The 9,622-nt window shown below is 35.6% G+C and overlaps 1 protein-coding gene across 2 annotated transcripts; it reads right to left on the bottom strand.

The window, feature by feature from the left end:
• Window positions 1-368: 368 nt before the first annotated feature.
• Window positions 369-5,598, bottom strand: cdkn1d (cyclin-dependent kinase inhibitor 1D). 2 transcript variants are annotated; one of them, XM_079870293.1, is made up of 3 exons: window positions 5,504-5,598; window positions 3,368-3,834; window positions 369-3,212 (listed from the first exon to the last, which is right to left on the bottom strand). In XM_079870293.1, the coding sequence occupies exons 2-3, from the start codon at window positions 3,828-3,830 to the stop codon at window positions 3,154-3,156; spliced, it is 522 nt and encodes a 173-aa protein (XP_079726419.1). In that variant the 5' UTR covers window positions 3,831-3,834; window positions 5,504-5,598; the 3' UTR covers window positions 369-3,153. The 2 variants fall into 2 exon arrangements, with proteins under 2 accessions (XP_079726419.1, XP_079726418.1); XM_079870292.1 differs by lacking the exon at window positions 5,504-5,598 and adding an exon at window positions 5,186-5,420.
• Window positions 5,599-9,622: the final 4,024 nt, after the last annotated feature.

The following is a 9,622-nucleotide window of genomic DNA, read 5'->3' as shown; positions in this document are numbered from 1 at the left end:
AATCCAGTGGCTTATTTTATTCTCCGATCTCAAGGATCTGAGGGGAGTATATATTGACAACATGCTGGACAGACCTGGGTGCCTGATTGTGAAGAGCCTTAAAAACAAGTATGAGAATTGTATACCGAATTCTGTACCATTCAGGCAGCCATTTCAATGAAATTAATAATGGCATAAGTCATATTTTTTGGCAGACTTGATCACCCTAGCCACTGCGTTTTGGACTTTCTGTAAGCGGGCAAGTGATATAGCATCAATTCCATAAAAAATAAAGTTACAATAGCCCATTCATGTGAAGACCAAAGCTGTAATTGCTTTCTCAAGTCTTAGCAAAAAGACGTAACAAAAAAAACAAAAAACCTGCTTCTCATAACAGTTTATTTGACTCCATTTTTAAGTTACTGTCCAAAACAAAACCCTGATTTTTCACACTGGATTTCCTAAAACCAGAGAGGGGGTTGATTTCAAACATTGACTCACAACATCACTGTCAGAGCCGAACACAATTATCTCGGTTTTGTCTTCGTTAAGCTTTAAAAAAAAATTGCAGCCATCCAGGCCTTTGATGTCTTGTAGACATCATTTAATTTGTATTTGACTGTCTTACTGGCACATAAATCTAAGTATCATCCGCTGGCAATGAAATGCAACATTGTATTTTCGGAAGATAGCCCCAAAAAGTAACAGAGTAAGGACTGACCCTTTGGGTCTCCATTGTCCAATGATAGAAAAATGTAATTTAACACCTTGACCAACACTGTCTCAGTGCTATGGCATGACTTAAATCCTGATAGAAGAGGCTCAACTATTGAATTCAATGTAATATAAGTTTGGAATTGTTTAAAAAACACTTTTTCTAAAACCTTGGCTAAAAAAGGTCAATTTGAAACCGGTCTGCAATTAAAGACAAATTCTCAATTCAAAGACAAATCTGTTGTGTTTAGTTTATTAAACTTATTGTGAAGTAATTATATTTAAAGAAATATGTAGACGTTATTGAAGGCACATAGAAGGTTTTGAATGAACTGCCTTCAAGTGATTAGTTTGGAGTTGTGAACTGTGAAAACGTAGCACTTGTCAAAACAGTACCAAAGTGTTTTAAAAAACTGTATTATGTTCATTTGTATTCTGATATATATAGTGTATTACAATCAAATAAATACATACTTACAAAAATATTATAAACAAACATTTTATCAGTGATTTTTGAAGACTATGCAAACTCGTACATCAGTCATATAAAATCAGGTATTAACATGTTTTACCATAAGTAACATTCAACCATATAGGAGTATACATGACTACAAATTCACAAGAAGTATCATGCACTGAATACAACACTGTTATTTCTGACATATCTGCAACAAAAGCTGCGGGGTAAAAGTCAGCTGGCATCACATCTTATGACAACATATAGTGCAAAATACAATAGTCAATTGGTGATATGAAGAGGCACTTGAAAACACAGAATGACAGAACAAAGTGAACGTGAGTTTTTTCAAAAAGTTGTTCAAAAACATAACTGGAACAATGAAAGTACACACAACGTCCTGTAAACCTGAAGTGAAGTACAAGAAAATTCATTGACATTTTGCTGTACTTCTGAGGGGAAAAAAAACAAACGCTACATCTTACATATTTGTTTTCTTATACATGTGTAAGTGTGTATAAAATGAAGGTCATTGTCATTTCATGAGGTAGAGTACTAATATTTTCTATTACTGCATTTTAAAAATATTTTATTATGTTTAATTATGTTTTAAGAGGAAGTCACTGTATCAGAAATGTTTAACATGTGTGTTTGCAATGAATGCAAATAATAATAATAATAATAATAATAATAGATTGCCTGAACAACTAGTTGACAAATCTGTCTTTAAAAAGTTGAAACTGGAATTCTACTTAACAAATTCTGTTTAAATTGCAGTTTAATATTTCAGCATGTGGGTTTGGTTTAGTGGCTTAATTCGATCTTCAAGTTCGAGTTCAATGGGTTTTAAGGCTTTCTATTTATTGTAGAGCAATTATTTTGGTTAACTGCATTAGCTGCCTCTTTAATACTACATAATTTCAAACAAATAGCTAACTGAACAAATTTAACACACATTTTTGAGTATATCACACATGCACAGGACAAAAATACAGTATTGTAAAAAGTATGGTACAAATGATTGATGGAAAACGTCCTTGCAATTTTTGCTAATACTCTACAGGTAAGATTCAAACTTAAGACAAATGTAGCTTTTCAACATATTACATTTTTCCCAAATTTTGCAAGACGAAGCCTCATGCACAATCATAGGAAACGTGGTCACTCCTCAAACAATATTTCAAGGGCAATATCCATTTAAAAACATTTACAAAATCTCTTTTTACATAACTTCAATGATATCAAAGCATACCTTGTGTTTGCTTGTAACTCTGTAATAATAGTCACTTTTATTTTATACCCAAATTGATTTGCTTCAATAAAAAACATGAATGGCTCAGGTTAAACATACCTTTTTTGTAATATGTAAAAACAGGAATATAAATAACAAAATTGGGACAGAATAATGGTAAGACATTGTTAGCCAGCATTGATGCCACTTAAAAGGATCAATGCATTTTGAATCTGAGGAATGCAAAAGTTTATGATGTTACCAAACAGTCCTTTTGTAGTGCATTTTTGTAAACGTTCACAGTACTTGCTTATGTATAAATAAATGTATGTATGTATATTCAGTGCAAAAAAAAAAAAAAAAAAAAATCCATAACATTTTCAAATTTGACTGTGTAACAGCATGGAACAAAATATAAAAAGTCATTTAGTTTTTAGTTTAGTAATGCATTCAAAATGCATTTGATTGATTTAGCAAGAGAGTGAATGCTTATTCAATGACTGGAATTCAATTGCTTCTAATTATTCAAATGTATGATAAAATCTGAATTTGGATCTAATTTATAATAGTCCAGATTCCATGTTGTAACAATAAAATCTGAAAAAGTACAAGACGTTAAGATTTTTAATAGGTGCAGCATATATATATATAAGTATATATATATATATATATATATATATATAGCCTATTAAGCCTTATTTGCTGGTCAGTTAGAAGAGCTACATGAGCAAATATTGTATGTACATTTATAAAAAAATAAACCAAGTAATGTTTACTGTCCTGGTGAAGCTTTGTGATGAAGAAATCTTCTTTTTGACACTCTGAAAAAGTCTGAAAGAGAGAAAAGAATTTTAGCATTTTTAATATTAATATTAGTGGCTAAACAACTAACAATAACATTATTCGTTTTTTTAACAATGTCCTTGCTCACATCAGTCTGGCTTTAACCCAATGAAACTGAGAATGTAAAGTGTGCGACTGTATACCTGTGATGTTTGCTTGTTTGCGTTTGACCCCCAGCAATGCAGCCTTTCTCTTCTCTGGCTTGGTTCCCCTCAAAGTTCCTCTGGTCCAAAGCTCCAGATATTTCTCTGTGGCCTTTGCTGGAGATGAACAAGCGCAGGATCCTCCTCCGACAGCTGCTTCCACCATTTGCTTTGCCATACCGGGCCTGACCACACAGCTATGGTAGAACGCTGGCACGTCCTGGCACCGCAGCTCCTCCCACTCAATGCAGCCAGGGACAGGCTGGTCCCTCTGAAAGTCAAAGTTCCAGCGTTGTTTGGCGTTCTCCACGCTCATACAGAAGAGCCTCTGGAAGTCCTGCTGCAACTGCTGGTGGTCCACAGGGCCAAAGAGGTTCCGCCGAATTACTGCTGCCTGAGGTTGTATGTCCTCCTCCTGCCTGGCCAGCAGCCCAAAATCACATGCAGCTGGTGTCACGGACATGTTCCTGTCAAACATGGACAAAGGAGAGAAATGCCCCAAAAGTATAGGTATTAGAGTAAATTTGTCTAGTGCTACCGGCACAACACTTTTCTACATAATTTTCACTCAATGTATTTGAATCCAATGGCATTTTGGTGATTGCATGAAATCAGTTATCCTCGTCCACACATTTGTGTGTGCAATACAAAGGCATTCAGACATTTTAAGTGTGATTTAAGTGTCAAGTTACTTTTTGCACTCACTGTGTATATGGGTAAATGATAAATATAACTGTCCAACATAAAGATGCTGTTTACAATACCAAGTTCTTACACTGTAAAAAACTATTTTCATGATTTATCATCACAACTTTTTATCTTTTGTCAAATCGACTTAGATGATTAATGTGGTTCAGATAACATCATATTTTGAGTTTCTATTAATTAAACCAATTTCCTTCATTGTATTAACTCATTTTTTTCATTTCAATTAACTCAAATTTTAAGGCAACCAGGTAACTTAATTTTTTTAATTAAACCAACAATAGTTTTTTACACAACAAGAATATATTGGTTTAATATGGTATTCAAAAACCTTTATGGCAACTAATATTTTGATTAAATGATTTTAAAAATGGTAATACAAAAACAAAGAGCATAAACACAAAATTTGGAATGACTTGTTTTGGTTGAGAGTTAAAAAACATATTAATATCAATTAAAAACGTATTTTTGTCCAAGAAATAATATGATTATATGAAACTACTTAAAGAATCCTTTTAGGCTTTCCCTGTTCAGGATCATGATTTCCTCAGGATGTTATACCCCCCCAAAATATAAATTCAGAAACTGAACTAAAAGCTGTATTGTGTTTTTAAATGAATGTAAAAAGCGATATATAAATAATTAGCTAATATCAAATTATAAATATAATAATCGAATGACGCACTTTGTCTTGTGTTATTTCTTTTTTACTGACGCTCCACTTTTACAGTGTGCTTCAAAGAGTCGTACATGATTCAAATCAGTCATTTTAATTAAATTTACTCTGTACGATCGCACTAATATAAACCACTGAAGGAGAAAATTGTGAGTGAGACTTGTTTACATCGAAAAAGTAGGCGCGGCACGCCCATTAAATTACTACACTACACACTTCACGAGCACGCGCGCACGAGAGGATAGAAAACAACAGGAATGACTGACACCTCCTGTGCCGTCACTCATTACCAAATACCTTTAAAAATCGTTACCAATAAAACAGAGGACAAGCATTTCAAATCCCCCTCTATATAGATATATATCAATGTAAAAAATAAATACATAAATAAATAATAATAATAATAATAATAATTATATATATATATATAAACTCACCATTCGAGTAAAAGCAGAGCTCTGGATGAGGGAAGATTAAATCCACAGCTACCGTTACTAATGCACTTTCTGATCAATGACAGAAACTAACGACCTGAACTACAAACACGATAGGAGAAGCGAAGCTCTCAAACTCATCTGACTGCTAGTAAGTTGTTTGTTATGATGGCAGGACTGCCCACAGTCACGTGACACGCACAACACTACTGCATTCAATAAGAACATTTATGTAACGCAAAGTCAAAAACAAAAAATTATATACTTAATTCATTGCTAACAACACCAAATAGTCTAAATATATTTGTAAAATTGACGTACCTTTTCCACGTCTTAACCTAACGTATCGTCATACACATGTGGAAAGTAGGTCAAATCCCCCACCACAACCCCCCCGCGCGCGCTTGACACACATTCAGTGTCACGTTCAGCAAAGGCGCGCGACCAGGAACTCCTGTCACGTTGATCTTCAACGTGACGAGGAGGAGCTACACACTGCATTTGATTTATTTCTGCTACGACGCTATGGCTACGACGAAGGGAAGGGATAGAGAGCAGATACGAATAAATATATATGAAGCTATGCTGGGAGAAACGAACCTTTCCTAAGCATTGAATCAATTGAACCAAATGCTTCGCAAAATGATTCACTGTTTCGAAGCGCTCGGAACACACGCTGTGACAAAACTGTGTAAATGCAAGAAAGACATGCATAAAAACATGCACAAACCAAAACATGCATAAAAACTTATTTTACAAACCCATTGCAAATGTATTACTAAAAGTAGCCTATAATATATTAAATGCAATTATCAAATCATCAAATAACAATATGAAGTGTCTGTGCAATATGTGTTCTTTTATCAAGTTGCAGGGCTAATTTGCAAGGTTTTGCTTGATTTATGGATTGCTTGTCTAAACAGGTCTATCAGACACTATTAACTATTATTTAATTACACAAATGTCTCATTACAAATGTCTACAAATTTATAAAAATGTATAAAATTTTTACAGAGATGGTACACCCTATTGAATTTATGCTTGATTTAGCTTGTCTAAACAGGTCTATCAGACACTATTAACTATTATTTAATTACACAAATGCCTCATTAAATATGTCTACAAATTTATAAAACTTTACAGAGATGGCACCCCTATTGAACATTTCCAAACATTTGTGTTGTTGTCACTAATGTACTTTTCAGGAATAAGAATAGTGAACTATTCCCCTTTATGATGCTGTTATCTAGATCAGCAGATCATTTTTGTTTATTGCTTTCTTTGCAACAAATTATGTGTTTTGTTATACACTGTTACAAAGACCACAAACTCACATAAAAGGCCAAGAGTCAAACTGCCCAACTCAAGGAAAAGCTCATCGCCAAAATGGTGACCAAACATTTTCAATAAAAAAAATCTACACCTGAACCTTATTCTTAATAAGAACTTCTGTTTCCAATAGACAAAAAATGTTGAATTGGCTCAACTACAAAAGATTTGTTACAGAATAGTTGCACCTCTCCAGAAAACAAATAATGTCAAGTTGACTCAACTAAAAGTTTTTTTGTGTGTCACAGACAACTTATTTTCAGTTTGTATAACTGTTATTTTTCAAAAGTTGAGTCAAGAAGAAAAAGCTTTTTTTGTTGTACGAGATTTTTACAGTGTGGATTTTTGCTGAACCAACACATCAAAATCAGTCATTTCAGCTTTTTTCAAGTTGTGTTTTTTACAGTGTGTGGATTTTTGCTGAACCAACACAACAAAATCAGTCATTTCAACTTTTTTCAAATTGTGTTTTACAGTGTAATTACTTAAGAAAGCACTACATGGTTTACTCCCCTGTACTTAAACAAGCTTTTAACGCATTATAGACCTTCACATCTACTGCGATCTCAAAATTCTGGCCAGTTGATAATACCTAGAATATCAAAATCAACTGCAGGCGGTAGATCCTTTTCCTATTTAGCACCTAGACTCTGGAATAGTCTGCCTTGACTAAAAAAAACATCTCTTTAACCTGGCATTCACATTATCACATTTCTAAAATTCAAATCTGTTAAAGGATTGTTAGGCTGCATAAATTAGGTCATCCGGAACCGGGAAAACTTCCTATAACATCTGATATACTTGTTACACCATAAGAAGAATCTAATGCTAATATTAGTTTGTCGCATCCTTATCCTGAGGTTACCATAGTCAGCCTGATCCGGTCCGTATCCAGATCAGATGGTGGACCTGCACCTAGACACGACCATAACAGCCCTGAGTGTCAGCGGAGACCACAACAACTACACAAGCCCTAAAGACAGACCTTGTGTGAAGACCTCATCGACACCACAGTGTCTTCAGCAAAGACAACGAGAACCAGACAAGTCCTCTGTGCAGACCTATGGCAGGCTTCGACGACTCCTCCCACCATATGCAGGCTTAGATCCCAATCTTCAGGCAGAAGGAACTGGATGAAATATTAAGAATGATATCTGATACTGAATGATATCAGTCCACAATCTGACTTGTGATGCAGCCTGGAATCATAACCACATCATTGTTTGTCCATCTGGCCAGAGGAAAACTGGCCCCCTGACTGAGGACTGAGCCTGGTTTCTTCCAAGGTTTTTTCTCCATTTCGGTCAAAGACATAGATACTGTAGGTGAACTGAACACCTTAAACTGTCTATAGGTGTGACTTCAAGAGCTAATGATTTTTCTGTATTATCCCAGTGATGGACTGGTTTATCTTTGCCTGAGATGCTGGTATAGGCTAATGTTATTAAATGTATAGCTTACATGTCAACTAGTTTGCAATGTTATTTTCAGTATTGTACTGGCAGGTAAACTAGACAGTTGACAATCTTTGCTGACACTTCAGGGATGTGTTGTGGTTGTGTCTAGGCGCAGGTCTTCCATCTGATCTGGATACAGCCCTGATCCGGCTGATTACAGTAAACCTCGGAATAAACAGAAAGACTAATATTAGCGTAGATGCCATTCTTCTTATGATGTAACAAGTACATTGGGTGTTTATAGGAAGTGTTCCCAGTTTTGGCTGACTTAGTTTATGCAGCTTAATAATAATTTTACTGATTTGAATAATAGGAATGTATAATGTTCTATGTGTATGCCAGGTTAAAGAGATGGAAAAACTGGAAGACAGGGCAACTGTCATGATCCACACACACAGGAAAGGTAAGATCCAATAGCAGTTCTTTATTAATTAAAGGGTAATCCAGTCTCATAAACAGTCCAGGCAGGGGTCAAAACCAAAGTAGCAATCCAACAAGAACAATACAAACAGACAAGAACAGAACTCTGAAGTGACGTGATACATACAACAAGGACTCCGTGACATACTAAAACAGACAGGGTTATATACACAGGGAAATGACAATGCTAATGGGGAATTGGCTGAGTGCAATAATTAGTGACAAGGGACAGCTGAGTGCAATGAAGAGACAAGGATCGTGGGGAATGTAGTTCAAAATGTGACAGACACCATGGGGAAGGAGGACATCTAGTGGACACCTGGAGAACACAACCTGACACCGTGACAGCAACTCTCTGAGAGAACAAAGGAAATTAACTGTGCAGCTCCTTTAAGAAAGTGTGCTGCTCCTTTAAGAAAGCAGGTAGAAGAATTACTACACCGTGCTGTTTGTCTCTTTAGACTTGCCGTAGTTTTAAATGCATGCAACAACCCTGAAGCACAGCTGAGCACTTTTCATCATCTTTTACACGTTTTTGTCTTCATAACTCTGAAGAACTTATGTCTGTAAGTGATGGTTAAAGTTGCATTTTCATGACAACCTTAAAGGTCCTCTAAGCGATCTCACGCGTTTTTTAGGCCAAAACATTTTTTTTCACATACCGCAAACATCTCCTCACTATCGCTCGCTGCCTGTCCCCTGAACACACTGTAAAAAAACACGGTCTCTGCAGACAGCCCACGATCCACAAACTGCAGCAAAAACAAACTGAGCAACAAACAGAGCGACCCGCCGCCGCACGAAACATAACAAACTGTTCCAGCCAATAACCGACAAGAATGATGTGGGGGTGGGGTTCGGGGGGTAGTGCGCGGATGAGGAGGAGGGAGGGTCTAGCTAGCCTCCGTTTTGTTTGATAATAATTCAAACATCAACAAGAGGTTATGCTAACCGAGATCGCTTAGAGGACCTTTAAGTAAAGACCGTTTGAATTACATATTTGTGTGAAAAGTGTTAAAAATGGTAAAGATGCTAATCGCGTTAGCCTGTCTATGGCGTTTTCCATGTTAAGTTAGCATTCATGCTAATTGCTATATAACCATGTGTGGTTAATGGGTAAATTTAGTGTGTTACTGTATTTTGTGCTTTTCAAAGTAGTATTTAATCCTGTGTTAATAAGAATTTAACCTATTCAAGTTTATTAATATGTACATTTGTATTTCTGTATTGCAGT

The sequence above is a fragment of the Squalius cephalus genome, assembly GCF_949319135.1.
Source record: "Squalius cephalus genome assembly, chromosome: 4".
In the NCBI taxonomy this organism is placed as follows: Eukaryota; Metazoa; Chordata; class Actinopteri; order Cypriniformes; family Leuciscidae; genus Squalius; species Squalius cephalus.
This window is presented reverse-complemented; position numbering and strand designations above follow the sequence as displayed.

Excerpts from the sequence above, each read along its gene's own strand:
- cdkn1d (XM_079870293.1), bottom strand. The coding sequence starts at position 3,830 with ATGTCCGTGACACCAGCTGCATGTGATTTTGGGCTGCTGGCCAGGCAG. Across the intron at positions 3,213-3,367 it reads CAAACAAGCAAACATCACAG|ACTTTTTCAGAGTGTCAAAA; the intron begins GTATACAGTCGC and ends TCTCTCTTTCAG.